At 36.0% G+C, this 15,874-nt stretch overlaps 1 protein-coding gene across 1 annotated transcript in view; it reads left to right on the forward strand.

Annotated features, from left to right (window-relative positions):
• The window catches only part of LOC136037396 (filamin-A-like), a gene marked incomplete in the record, with an annotated part of 335,049 nt that overhangs the window by 53,767 nt on the left and 265,408 nt on the right, over positions 1–15,874 (forward strand). The window contains 2 exon segments of the mRNA XM_065720141.1: positions 10,030–10,113; positions 13,475–13,652. Of these exon segments, the coding sequence (XP_065576213.1) occupies positions 10,030–10,113; positions 13,475–13,652 (262 nt within the window).

A 15,874-nucleotide genomic window follows, 5' to 3' on the forward strand; every position in this document is an offset into this window, starting at 1 on the left:
TTCTATCTCTGCCAGCGGTTCCAGTATTGGTTTTGCTCTTGACACATCCAGCAACAAACTTTTCACCAAGCCCCAGAGTTGCCAAGAAAAACTTCTTGCAAACTTTTTTACAAGTACTATTCAATTCTAATGTGTAACAGAGTGAGTTTTGCCGCCGTGAACTGCTGGCATTTGTCGTTCTCCGACCAACTGACTCCTTCGTCACACACTTCGAAACGAACTGTCTCTGTGACTCCATGGAGCCTAACTCCTTGCCTAGCAGCCAGAAGCTTTCGAATATAGCTTTTCGAGCATCTTGATCAATAGTTTTGCACTCGAGTTTGCATTTGCAACCTTTCTTTCTTTTGGGATGTTTTTCTGTGTTCCTTCTTTCAACTGATGCCTGATAATCAACAAAATACAGTTCTGTGGCAGTCGCTTCGGGAAAAGTTGGATCAGGAGCGCTAATGTCTGCTTCAATAAAACTTTCCTGATTGGGAGTTTCCCCGTCACTGTCCAAGCTTGAGCCATCCTTGTCTGGCACCCAATCCTTGTCTTTGGGATCACCATCTGAATCAGATGACAAGTCTTCGTCATTGTCATCTTCTATGAGCCTCCGAAGCTCTTCCTCTGAAAGTGCAGTCCTCTTTGGCATTCTGCTGCCTGAAAGAGAGTTCTGTTTGAAAATGTGGAAGCCTCTTACCTCCAGATACGTAGTCTGGTCAGGTTTAGCCCCGTAATCTTCCGAATTATGATTTTGTATTTCCCAACTTCCAGATTTCGTAATTGCGTAACTGACAAATAACCGATGAAACTCAGTTACGACCTTTAGGCGTAACAGCGTTTTGCAGATACGTCCAGGGTGGGGTTGGCCATTTCGGCAACAAGTGGACGTTGTGTCTCCCTGTGGTCGCAAACTTGTAGCACAATATCCTAGGAGTCTAAAGTACAGATTAACTCAGTTTCGCCAAAAATGTCAGTTACGACCTTTAGGCGTAACAGCGACGACATATCTAATGAAAACTGAAATTGTAGACAGGTAAAATATGTTGCAAGGCATAGGATATTTATTCAATCTAATCGGTAACTTTTCTGATGGATTTTTTTTTTTTTTATTCAGTGTCTTTTCTCCTCTTGCAGAGTTTACTTCAGAAAGTTAGATTTTGTTGTTGTTTTTTCCTCTTTCTGTTTTTTTTGAGCACCGAGAACGACTTGGCGGCGGTCTTTGTCGAAAGATTTGCTTAATTTTCGTCATAATTTCGTCTGGCTGCTGGCTGACAAAATCCTCGTTTTATCACCTATTTTATTTTCCTTTTTTCATTTATTATTTCCTCTCTTGGTTTCATACATAATTTAAAAACCTTTCTGTAGGGAATATATATATATATATATATATATATATATATATATATATATATATATATATATATATATATATATGTATATATATATATATAATATATATATATATATATATATATATATATATATATATATATATATATATATATCATAACGAGCGAGGTTTTGAAGAGGGGACAGCCCCCTTCATATACGGAATAATTTCTGTTCTTTTTAAGTTTTAATGTCGCTCCTTACTTTCAGTTAAAAACTTATTTTTTATTTAATTTCTGAACGTTTTAAAATTAGTGCAGGGTTTTATTTCGCCTCACCGTACATAAATAGTTAAAACAAAATTTGCATATTGATTATACTTTTCTTGACTAAATGGCTTTCTCAAAATTTTTCATCGGACGACTTTGAGAAAAAAGGCAGGTATATAAAATGTGGCAGGGGTATCAGAGACCAGATCAGATTAAATTAGAAATAGTCGTTTCCCCGATTTGACCATGTGGGGGGAGTGGGAGGATGGTTAATTAGGAAAAATTAGAAAAAATGAGGTATTTTTAATATATGAATGGGTGATCAGATCTTTATGAAATTTGATATTTAGAAGGATATCGTATTTCAAAACTCTTATTTTAAATCCTGAACGGATCCGGTGACATTGGGGGGAGATGGAGAGGGAAACCTATTATCTTGGAAAACGTTTTGAGTGGAGTGATCAGTATGAAACTTTGTGGGAAGAATAAGCACAAGTCCTAGATACGTGATTGACATAAATGGACTGAATCCGCTCTTTTTGGGGGAGTTCCGGTGGGCTGGGGGGGGGGGCTAATTCGGAAAAATTACAAAAATGAGGTATTTGTAACTTACGAGCGGGTGATTGGATCTTAATGAAATTTGATATTTAGAAGGCTCTTGTGCTTCTAAGTTCTTATTTTAAATCCCGATCAGATCCAGTGACATTGGGGGGCGTTGGAGGGGGAAACCAGAAATCTTGAAAAACGTATCTTTATCTTACGAATGGGTGATCAGATCTTAATGAAACTTGATATATAGAAATATCTTATGTCTCAGATGCTCCCTTTTCAATTCGGATCGGATCCGGGGACATTGTGGGTTGGAAGGGGTGAACAGAAATCTTGGAAAGTGGAAATCTTGGAAAACGCTTAGAGTGAAGAAATCGGGATTAAACTTGAAGGGAAGAATAAGCACAAGTTTTAAATACGTATATTGACAGAATTGGAACGGATCTGGTCTCTTTGGGGAGTCGGGGGGAGGGGGAGGTGGTGTTAATTCGGAAAAATTAGAGAAATTGAGGTATTTTTAACGTAATTACCGGATCTTATTGAAATTTGATATTCAGAAGGAACTAATGTCTTAGAGCTGCTATTTTAAATCCCAACCATGTCTGGTGCCATTGGGGGAAATTGGAGGGGGAAACCGGAAATCTTGGAAAACGCTTAGAGCGGAGAGATCAGGATGAAATGTGGTGGTTAGAATAAGCAAATGTCGAAGATAAGTTATTGATGTAGCCAAACTGGATCCGCTCTCTTTGGGGGAGTTAGGGGGTCCAGTGCTTTGGCGATTTTGGTGCTTCTGCCCTTGCTAGGACGATGAAAATTGATAGGCGTGTCAGGGACCTGCACAAATTGACTTGATGAAGTCGTTTTCCTCGATTTGACCATCTGGGGGGCTGAAGGGAAGTGGGTGATCGGATTTTAATGATTTTTGATATTTAGAAGGACCTCGCGTTTCAGAGCTGTTATTTTAAATCCCGACTGGCATTAATCCTATGATTTTCCTTTTAAATCAATCTATTGATTCTTAGAATTTCGTTAGAGCTCATGCCACATGAGCTCTTGGCTCTTGTTATTAGTAACAAATATGCGTAAATTACGAATTAACTTGCGTAACGAACCGAGGTATTGACGAGGGGGTGACCCCCTCATATGCGTAATAATTTTTTTTTCAGATATGATGTTGCTCTCAGTTGAAAAAAAACTTTTTTTGTTTAATTTATTATCGTTTTCTAAATAATACTGAGAAGTCTCGGCACCCCCTTCATTTCAATATCCGTTCCCCCATGAAAAATTCGTCCATGGAAAGATTCTCCCACATAACCGCTGACCCCTCTCCCCCTCACTACCAGATAAAATCCCCCTTGAAAACGTATATATACTTCCCAATAACCAATACTGTATGTAAACATTGGGCAAAGTTCATAACTTTTAGCCCTACCCCCGGGGACTCTGGGGATTAAGTCATCTTCAAAGACATAGTTATTATGTTTTTTTTGTCAATCGACTTTGTGTCTCCGGCTTGACCCTTTTTTTTTATATTGTGTGTGTTGTACAGAAGTTTAAATAAAAATATTGAATCTTGAAAAATCTTTTGACCACGCTGAAGAAAAGGGCTATCTCAAAGTTTTGATCGGCTGACTTTGGGAAAAAATGAGCGTGGGAGGACGCCTAGTTACCCTCCATTTTCTGGTCATTTAAAAAAAAGGCACTAGAAATTTTAATTTTCGTGCCCTCCCAATCACCCCTGGAAAAACAAAACAAAAAACAAGTAGGGTAAACACGCATCCGTGATCTTTCTTCAGGCAAAAAATACAAATTTCCACATTTTTGGAAATAGATGTTGAAATCTCTTCAGTAGGGCTTTCTGATAGGCTGAACCTGATAGCGTGATTTTCATTAAGATTCTATGACTTTTAGAGGGTGTTTCCTCCTTTTTTCGAAAATAAGCTAATTTTTCTTTAAGCACGTGACTTTTGATGGGTAAGAGTAAACTTGATCAAACTCATATATTTGAAATCAGCATGAATATTTAATTCTTTTGGTGCATCTATTGGTATCAAAATTTTATTTTTTAGAATTCCGATTATTATTGAGCCGGGTTGTTCCTTGGTTACAGTTTGTTACCACGAACTAATTGATTGTATAAAAACGATATAATTTCACTTGTTGATATATAGAATGTGAGTAGAACCTGATCTATTAAAATTACGCCTTTTCAGTTTTGAATATTTTGCCAGCAAATTTTGGGCAACATGCAAATCTTGCATGAGCAAACTGGCAATTAAAGTTGCTCATTAATTCAGCTGACCGACATTGTCTATCTCAGTAATTTCCTTCTTTGTGAAACAAGGGCAAAGGCCGTATCTAATATTTTTACATTTCTGTGATAATTCCCAAAATGTTAAGTTGTTCTCAAAGAGAAGGTCCAGTAGGGCTGCCCCCCTCCCTAACTGACGTGCCTGAGTTTGAAATAATATATAAAATGTTTTCATAGCCTAAGCAAAATTATAAAATTGACACCTGAACGGGTGTGGCTCGTTATAGGTTGTTTTGTGATTTCTATTTGTGCGTGATGAATATGAATGATTTCAGTACTGAGGGACTGCGAACTCTTTATTATGGGTATATGAACATTTTTATCATGGGTATATGAACAGTTGCAGAGCTTCGCTCCACAACTGTTCATCCTGTCTATTTGGCTGTGTGTTTTTAGATAATTTTGCCAACCTTATTGTCCTGCCACAACAAAGAATAATAATAAATAAAACAAACAAACAAAGAAGCAAGAACTGGATTTTTATAAGCCGAACGAAAATGAGAACGCAACAAATCGGATAAAAACAAAGAACTCGGAAAGCAAATAAGGTCAAAACTGGTCTTTTTTTTTAAGCCACTAGAACTTTTAAATTCCGTTTGAATGAGCTCTCTCTTGATATTCTAGCAACTTGATATAACTGCGTCAATATGATCACTCTTCGGAAAAATAAACGAAAAATAAACATACAAAAAACAAAATAAACATACAAAAATAAACATACAAAAAACAAAATAAACATACAAAAAACGAAATAAACATACAAAAATAAACATACAAAAAACTGTAGCAGGATTCTCTGAAACGCTGAATGTGATAGTGTAATTTCCATTAAGGTTCTCTGACTTTACAGGGGTGTTTTCCCCTTTTTTCGAAAATCATACAAATTTCCTCAGACTATTAGCCTTTGATGGGTAAAACTAAACTCAATGAAACCTATTTTCAGTCACAGCAATAAGCCGATTCATTTAATATATCTATTGGTATTATTTGTATTATTGGCATTATTTAGCCACTTTTTGTAAAAGATGTGTTTTGGTTTGTATGTTAAAAAAATAAAAAATATATTAAAACTTCAGCTTTTTAGAGTTTCTGTTACTATTGAAGCGGGTCGCTCCTTATTTACAGTTCGTTACCACGAACTGTTTTAAGAGGCATTTTGTTCTAAGAAATAACATATTCGCGTTTCTTTTTACTTATAAATGTAAAGACAATGCGTTTTAAAAGACTATCTCTGTAAAAAGAAGTAAAAATAAAAAATGGCTTACTGCAGGTTGTTTTGTGATTTCTATTTATAACAACAGTGAGTCCTACACCTGGAGACACTGAGTTGTTGTTGAGTGAACCATAATTTAGTATGGTGAGTTAATTCAAAATAATATACTAAGGGGCTGTTCCTCTTGTTCGCCTGGTCGTGATTTTTTTCTTTTTCTTTTTTTTAGGTTTAGTAATTTTTAGACCACATTACCTTTTCTTTTAAAAATGAAATAAACATTTTACGTTTAAAATTGGTATGTTTGTCATTTATTGTTTGTTATTTAAAATTGGTTTGTTTGTGTGTTATTTTTTCTCTCTTTTGTCTGTGTTATTTTCTTGTGTGTTTCAGCTGTTTAGTCGGGTTTTCCTTTTATTCCTTCCTTTGTTATAGACTTGTAGTCGTGAAGCTTGAATATCTGGACAATATAATTGTATATTTTCCCACTGTCTTAGTTTAAACTTTTGACTGTTATTGTATTTATCAGTTCATTTGATTTACATTTTTTCAGCCTTTATTTTCTGTTGAATAGTTGTCATTTTTTAAAATTAGACAAATTAGGATGCGAGCAGGACAGCTTAGGGAATTTTCGCGTGGACTATTCTTGGGATACTTCCGACGTTAATGAGCTAATATAAATATTGCTTTGGGTATTATTTGATAATTTTGTTTGTGATTAAGCGGGAAATGTATATATTTGATGGTAATGAAAGCTTTCAGAAATTAATTTAGGTCTGTTCTAAGGCATTTAGGTTGATTGTACATTCTAGTCTTGGCAACTTTCCAGAAGAAACCCCAGTGGACCGATATCAGATTTAATGATCATATCTCTGTGGCTTTACGCCTCGGACGAGAGTCACCCTCAATACGCCTCTGTACATCTTGGGTGCCATTTTTCTAACACACAGCACCTCTTAATGCCATGGCGTACATCATTCGCTGAGTGCAATTTTGAAAAGGGTTGACCCTATGAGTTTGGATATACACGAAGCTGCCTAGTGTACAACCCCTTGTCTGATATAGTTTCCAAAGTATTCTTGTCCTTATTTGGCTGGTGCCTAGATTGATTACAAAAGGTTTTTTTTCAAACTTAATTTATTACTAAAGAATAACGTACTGGGCAAGATATATTCATTCATTGACGTTACAATTATCGATAAATTAACAATATTCTAAAACGATATTTTGCTCCCAGCCCTGGAGGAGCTTACTAAACATTCACCCTATATTCTTGTCTTCTATTCAAACTTGAATTTGTGTCTAAAGAGTCATTTTTGTTGAACTTTAAAGTATAATTTAAGCTTGAGAATCAGTAAAAGAAAATATAGATCTTTATTTGATGAAAAAATAGGTTTCCAAACTCTCTGTAAACACTTCTCGTGTTCCATGAATAAATATTTAATAGTAAATAAATGAGTTAAGCATCTAGGTATCATAAAAGACTAAGCTACATTAAATAAAGGTACTTGTGCAGATATTTTTGGGGTGAAAATTAGGATTTTGGGGTTGATGCTTGAGTTCCAAGACCCCCCCCCCATGTACGTTCCTTATTGAATAAATAAAATTTGAATTTGAAGTAGATAAACATTATGCAAATTAACTTCTAATATCAACAATATTAATTTGGGGTCAATGGATATGTAGACCCCAAGAGTCTTCACAAGACTGGTCCACATCTTATAAAGTATATCACTCTACGTAGCTGCAGTCTGGACTGCCGCACTAAGAAGAAACTCCCTTGTACACTCAATCCGGTCTATCGGACATGTGACAAGACATAAAACGCATATTTTGTGCACTTACACCTTGTATTTCAGAGGCCTTTTTCGATTTTGTGAAACCCACAGCAACTACTCCTTTCTTCCTTTAATGGTTTAAGTTTAACGGCGATTAAACTTAGGGTAAGATTCAGGTGCATGTTGCATAATAGGGAATGTTTACTGAGAGATGTAGGTTTTGTTGGGCAATAGTAAATGTTTACCGGTGTTAATGATAACGCATTCACACGTAACTTGTTTCTTCAGGGCCCGTGGAGAATCCCCGCTTGTAACTGTAGAGGACACACACGTTGGATGTTACATAATACTTTAAGAGGTTTTTTATTTCCCGACGTTTTCCTCAAAGAACCTTTACATTCCAGAGATTTTATGTTCAAATTAGAACTCGAAAGGGATTTCCCCCTCAATAGAATGGACCTATTGAGGTCCTTCTAATATACGAAAATATAACCTTTCGTATATTTTGATTCGAGGAATAGTTTTTACATAATAAGCTATTACACGCAAGGAGAATCCCCTGTCCTGTATACTAGAACGATTAAACGACTAGCATGTTTCCAACCCTTTCCACAAGAGGGCCCAAACATCCCAATGCTATTAATTTTTGGTCCATTAGATAATCCTCCGTATTACAGCATTATTAATCTTCTAATGTCGTTTAGACAGGTTGATATAGCCATTGAATCAATGAGATGTTACGTAGCATTGGGTTTAGATACTTCATTGTGTAAATGATTACGTTTGAAGTTTTTTCCTGGAACAAGTAGTCTAAAGAATGAAAGCTTTTTTAGATACAACTTTTATTAATATAAACAGAGTTACAAGCATTATTAAAATACAAAAAATTCAATTGAAACACAACAAACGAAAAAATAAAACGTGAAAAAAGTTTATAAATGATGAAGTATAAGAAAAAGAACCATGAATTAAAGAAAGGAGGGAACCCTAGCAACCATTTCCAGGGAGTGGATTATTAATAGAGCTAAATTTAAGCCATATTAAGAGCTTTTTCTGAAAATGCCACGTTTCCATTGATCTATTAGACGTGCCTGCAAGAAAAAAGAGACAAGTTTTTGAATTCAAGTTTTTAAGCCACGACAGTGCATATTTCACGCCACTGTGACAATATGTGGCTAGCCTACCTTAATGCCTCCCACCTTAACTTTAAGGCATAGAACTTTTTAGTTCAAGCAATTCACGTCACCGTGTCACACTATGGATGGCACACATCCCCCTCTGGCACCCTTCATCTTTCCAAAGGCATTTTTTCCAGATTTTCTCATGATAAAAATATGATTTAATTCCAATTTGTCCGGTTTTTGCAAGCCAACCTCAAAGTGATACACCATCTCGATTCGTGCCACCATGTCACAATATGACTGACTCTCTGACACCCCCTAATTGTTTCTAACGCATTCTCTAGGTAGTTTCATGTTAAAAGTCATGCAGTAAATCCATTGGCTCATGTTTTCACAACCCAACCCCCCGTGACGCACCAGGTCAATTCACACCACCGTGTCACGCTATGGCTGCTCCTCTGGCATCCTCTAGCACCCCTAATCATTCCTAAAGCATTCTCCAGGTATTTTCATGATAAAAATCATGGTTGGTATTATTCAGATCTAATGGTTGGTATTTTTGCAAGCCAACCTCACTGTGATACACCATGGCAATTCACACCCTGTGCCACACTATGACCGGCCCTCTGGCACCCTTCATCATTCCTAAGACATTTCCAGATATTTGTATGTTAAAAATCATGCATTAAATCATTTAGTTCATGCTTTTACCCTCTGTGATACACCATATATATTCACACCATCATGTCACACTATTACTGGCCCTCTTGCACCTCCTCATAATACATTTTCTAGATATTTTCTTGTTAAAAATCAGGCATTGAATCCATTGATTCATGTTTTTGCAAGCCACCCCCAACGTGTCAACTCACACCTCTGTGACACTCACTGGCTGACACACGGCACCCTCTGGCAACCATTATCACACATATGGAATTTTCGGAAAATTTTCCTCCAAAAATATCCGTTTACACTAGAATCGATGTTTTAAACTTAATGAGAACTCCCCAATAACGTTTCTTCTGGTGACATCTGGTAATTGAGGCCAGTGTGACACAATCTACCAGCTCAATGACACCCTCTGACGCAAATTATCACACCCATGGGTTTTTCAACCCTTTTCCCGCAAAAACAACTTTATAAACAAAAAATGACCATTGCTTTTACTTGAACAGCAGAAACTTGGTTTCTGTGGATACCCCTAACCATGGGACGGTTAAATCGAAAAAATAGAAAAAAGAGGTGTTTTTAACTTATGAACGGGTGATCAGATCTTAATGAAATTTGATTTTTGGAAGGATATCGTGTCTCAGAGCTCTTATTTTAAATCCCGACCGGATCAGGTGAAATTGGGGAGAGTTGGGGTGGGGAAACCTAAAGCAGAAATGAACAGCAGAAATTATTTTTGAATTTTAATACACGAACGGTATCCAGTTTTATTACTAAACATGGCTTATGATTATTTTCTCTATTTTAGGGTCATGAAGATATGTGGGTTGAAATCCAGGCACACACGTTCAGGAACTGGGTCAATGAAAATCTAAGAGATTGTGGATATCAGGTACACAATTAAATTTTTCGAAGTTGCAGCAAAGCGGACAACGGACATAAAATGAGAAAAAAGTGTGGTATTTTCTAAAAAAAAGAGTGAAGCAGTAGAAAGGTGAAAAGGAAAAAGGGACAAAATTCAAAAAGAGTATAATGTTTTGTAAAGATTGACCCCATCCCAACACAAACTTCGATTTCGTCTTTACCCCTTCTCCTGTAAAAAAAAAAATTCCCAGAAGTTCCAACTTGATCCCACAGCCACGAAGCAAAACAGGGCCTTTTTACCAAATTTATGCTTCGAAACTTTTTAACTCACGAAAAATTTGAGTGCTCTTAGGAAAATTCTTTTACTATAAGGGGCTTTACAAAATCTGAGAAAATGTTTATCATTGCCGAATGATTAGTGGATCGCACCATTTATGATGCAGCCAACACCCATAGTTATAGAAACAAAATCAAATTAAGCTAATTGCGTTTCTTAAAATCTTGAATTTCGATTAAAATTCGTTGATTTTGAGTGAGTATAAAATGTTCCGAAATTGTAAGCTGTTTTTATTGACTGTTAAATTTAATTCAATAGAAATAACTAAATTAGAATGGCTGAAATTGTGTTTTACCCCTTCTTTGTTATCTTTTCAACCCCTGTTGTTCCTCCAATATTAATGTGTTTCTGGTAGAATGTTAATGTTTCTAATGGAAGAAAAAACACAGAATGGTTCAATGTTAAACACAATCGAACTTGCCAGTATGTTAACTCTTGTGATTTTGACGAAAAAATTGATAGGGGTAAGTTGGTATACAGAATATAGTTCGACTAGATTAGCTGTGGTTTGATGTAACAAGGGTTTGTCATAAAGGGCTTGTATTAACAGGCACCAGATGGCGCGATTTTAACACCCACAAAAAAACTCACATCAAGCGTGTTTTTTATGTTTTTTTTTACTTTCTCCATTATGTTTTACATTTAACTTGGGTTAACTTTAAATTTTTTCCCCTTTGATAAAGGCTCTCGTTCGTGGAGTCATAATGTTCAGATTTTTATTATTTAAAGTTTTTTTTTGTCCCACTGTTTTATGCAAATTATATAGTACATGAAAAAGCAGTGTAGTTTAAAAAATTAGTTACTTCATTTTTTTTGCCTTTCAAGGAAAAACCTTCCTTGTCCCGCCTTCCCTAACATAACTTCGTCAGCAACTTCAAGTCAAATAACATTATATCATCGCTGTAGCGCGTAAAGGTCGTATCAGAGGCTTCAAGCTTGTGAAATCATTAAATAAAAAAACAATTTTTTAACTGCAAGTAAGGAGCGACATTATAACTTAAAACGAACAGAAATTACTTTGCATCTGAAAGGGGTTGTCTCCCCCGCAACGCCTCGCTCTTTTCGCTAAAACTTGACTTTAGTGAGGCGTTGAGTAGGGGACAACCCCTTTCATATGCGAAGTAATTTCTGTTCGTTTTAAGTTTCAATGTCGCACAATAATAATTAAAACAAAATTTGTGTATTAATTTTTTTTTGCTAAATGGCTTTCTCACAGTTATGATCGAATGATTTTGATAGATAAAAGGGTTGGGGAGGAGGTCTAGTTGCCCTCCAATTTTTGGCTACTTAAAAATGAAACTAGATTTTTTTATTTTTTGCACGGACGTTTTTGTTAGTAATAAAGTTATGTACATTACGAATTAACTCGCGTAACAAACTTCTATATTTGTGTAATTTTATTACGTATATGAGGAGGTTTGCCCCCTCGTCATTACCTTGCTCTTTGCACTAAAGCTTGAATCTTATCCCAAATCTTGAAGAATGACCCCTGAATCACAAAGGCCTTAGAATAAATCGTTGAAATTACTTAAAACAACTTAGCGCAAAGAGCAAGGTATTATGGAGAAGACGAATCTCCTTATAATAATAATTTTTTATACTAGTTTTAAGTTTTAATGCTACTCATTACTCCTAGGGGAAAAATATTTTGTTTAGTTTCTCTTTTTTTAATAATCTTAGAAAATCCTGCACCCCCTTCGTGGAAATTTTCATCTCTTATGATAATTCCTCCATAGAAAGATCCTCCCACGTAACCCCCTCCCCCGATCCACTCCTACCCCAGCGCTAAAAAGTCCCCCTGAAAACGTCTGTACACTTAATAATAACCATTACTATATGTAAACAATGGCCAAAGTTTGTAAATTGCAGCCCCTCTCCCTGGGACTGTGGAGGATTAAGTCGACCCTACAGACATAGTTATTAGGTTTTTGACTAAGATGAACAGAATGGCTAGTTCAAATTTTGATCCAGTGACTTTGGGGGAAAATGTGCATGGGAGGGGGCTTAGGTGCCCTCCAATATTTTGGTCACTTAAAAAGCACACTAGAACTTTTAATTTTCGTTAGAATGAGCCCTCTTGCAACATTATAGGACTACTGGGTCGATACGATCACCCCTGGAAAAAAAAAACAAAAAATAAACAAAAAACACGCCTCCGTGATCTGTCTTCTGGCAAAAAATACAAAATTCCTCATTTTTGTAGATAGGAGCTTGAAACTTTAACAATAGTGTTCTCTGATATGTTGAATCTGATGGTGTGATTTTCGTTAAGATTCTATGACTTTTAGGGGGTATTTACTCCTGTTTTCTAAAATAAGGGAAATTTTTCCCTTCGTAAAGTTCGTAACTTTTGATGGGTTAGACTAAACTTGATGAAACTTATATATTTGAAATCAGCATTAAGCTGTGATTCTTTTGATATAACTATTGTTATCAGAACTGCGTTTTTTGGAGTTTCGGTTACTATTGAGCCGGGTCGCTCCTTATACAGTTTGTTACCACGAACTGTTTGATTGCCAAGACCATCTACTGAGTTGTTCTCAGAGGAAGGATCAGTAGAAAAGTGAATGTTTAATCACAGTTCGATCACCTACACTGATCTGCACTGATCAAGTGAAGTCAATCTGCTCTATCCTGATAACCCTCTCTCCAAAATTAGCTTAGCAAATTGTTTTTGAGCAATTACCTCAGAAGTGTGAGAATGTCAGACTCTCAGATATAAGATGTTTAGCCTGAACATTTGGCTTTTTGATGGCTAAACGAAAAATAGACAAAAAAAGATGAGACAGCGAGTCCATGGAGAACGAGTTTTGCTCATAGTTTACCTTTGAATACTCTTCTTGGAGAAAATGGGTAAGAATATGATCTGACTCAAGAGGAGATTAGAGCATTGTGAGGGGAAGGGGTGGGTCAAATGTTAAGGGAGGAATGCCCCATTATTATATTTTGGTTTTACACTTTCATTTAAGTTTGCTTGCTACATGCAAATACGTATTTGTAGCTTTATAGGTTTTCATTTGAAATTATTTATATATATTTTTTATCATATTAGGTAAATGACCTTTCAACCGATTTGTGCGATGGTGTTCGACTAGTTGCTTTAGTTTCTTCCCTTCAGAAGAAAAGATTAAAATATGTGAAGAGGCCTCTTAACCAGCATCAGTCGCTTGAAAATGTGACAACAGCCTTGAATGCGATCACTGATGATGGCATTAAGCTGGTCAATATAGGTAAGGCTTTTTTCATCTTTTTGTGGCCACTTTTTATATCCCAAATCTTGCGTTTGCGGGAGGGGGTAGGGGGTAAACAATTTTTATCGATGTACCCTGCCGTTTTTTTTCCTATTAGCTCTAATAGGACTTGTAACCTATGCTCGCTGAAATAATAAGGATATTAAAATGGTGTATATGTAGTTTCCCAGGAACGATTTGAAAGCGTAGAGCAGCTTTCGATGCAATCGATGCAGCTTTCGATTATTTAAGAATTAACGACGCTTCTTGACTACTAAGGTCCATGCGTCGACCCTGCAGTGCATTCCTGCAGCGTGATTCGATCTCTGGGTTCCGTATTACCAAGCTAAGGTCAAATCCACTGCGCCACCACAGGACTGCAGCTTTAGATGCTTTCGATGAGGACGGAATTTGTTTAATATAAGTAACGCTTCTACCCTCTACAATCTGGGGATATGCCGAAAGGGAAGGATAAAACTGAAATTTGATTCATCTAAGTCCTCTTCTATGAGTTAGCTGAGATAGAGGCTTATTCGGCTTATTTAAGCAATATATTAATATAATTATTGTTGCTATTGCTATCTTTATTATAATTTCATCATTATTATTATTATTGTTATTAATATTAATGTCACTTTTATTATCATTTTTATTTTGCTATTATTTTTATGATTACTGATACAATTTTTATTATTACTATAGTTACTACAAGTGACTTTTTTGGGCGATTTCACTAAGGAGTCTTCATATCTTAGGGCCTAAGCAAGTTTTGTCCCCAATCCACCAAAACATTTTCACTTTCAGCTCCTTCAGCTCCTTTTTTACCCTCTAAGCTCCTTTGAGACTTGCAATCTATAAACGGATAAGTACCAAGGTAGATCAAAAGATACTATACTGTCAGGTTATCAAAATGGCGTATCTACAATACCTTGGGAACGGCTTGGAAATGGAACAACAGTCTTGAATGGTATCGCTGATGATGATATTACGCTGGTCAATGGGACTATAAGTCTCAATTTGCTAAGTCTTGAATGGTATCGCTGATGATGATATTACGCTGGTCAATGGGACTATAAGTCTCAATTTGCTAAGTCAATAGTCTAAGTCTTGAATGGTATCGCTGATGATGATATTACGCTGGTCAATGGGACTATAAGTCTCAATTTGCTAAGTCAATAGTCTAAGTCTTGAATGGTATCGCTGATGATGATATTACGCTGGTCAATGGGACTATAAGTCTCAATTTGCTAAGTCAATAGTCTAAGTCTTGAATGGTATCGCTGATGATGATATTACGCTGGTCAATGGGACTATAAGTCTCAATTTGCTAAGTCAATAGTCTAAGTCTTGAATGGTATCGCTGATGATGATATTACGCTGGTCAATGGGACTATAAGTCTCAATTTGCTAAGTCAATAGTGGATGAAAGACTAGCGGCTAATCACATCTTTATTTAAACCGTGTGCACCGAATTTAGGAATAAAAAAGAAGTTCAAGGCTGCATACATTTGGAAAAATCAAATTAAAAGGAAATCAAATTTGGGGAAATATCATTAGTAGATAAAGAGTTTTATTTTTTTTTAAATGTCTCAGAAATTGCCAAATCAGAAATTAGCTAGGAGTCACATGAAGTCAGTCGGGTAAAAGTTATATTAATTAAATATAGTCTCTATTGTTTAAATAAAATTATTGAAGTTATTTATCGAATTCGTTATTAGCTATTTTATTATTTAAATAAAGTTTATTGCCCTTTGTCACCTTTTTTGCCCGCTGTTCACCTCTTTTAAAAGTTTCGAAACTTAGCCTTCTTTATAAATTGTTTCTGCAAGCCATCACCCCCCCCCCCGCGCCCTGGGAATTTGAAATAGGCATCCTTCTGTATAGGTCTTTTTCCATAGGCGGTTTTTGATCGATCAGTTGAGTAGCCAACTGTGTTGGGATCATTATTTTAAATGTTTATTCCTTTTTTCTTTTTTCACCGAATATGCAGATGTCGCCAAAGTTAAAAACTTTTTTTCCTTTAGCAATTCCTGATCTTTGTTTTCTGTTCTTCATTCTTAATTTTACTCCTTTTTTTATACCCAAATGATAGAATTTTTTACGTCACTGTTTTTCAGATTATAACTATTTTAATAAAAAAATTAAGGCTGTTACTAGCGGTGAAATACCATTACAGCTTCAAACTGCCTGAGCCCAACACTGCTGCACACGCTCCTCCTTCG

The sequence above is a fragment of the Artemia franciscana genome, chromosome 16 (genome assembly GCF_032884065.1).
Source record: "Artemia franciscana chromosome 16, ASM3288406v1, whole genome shotgun sequence".
NCBI classification, from domain to species: Eukaryota; Metazoa; Arthropoda; class Branchiopoda; order Anostraca; family Artemiidae; genus Artemia; species Artemia franciscana.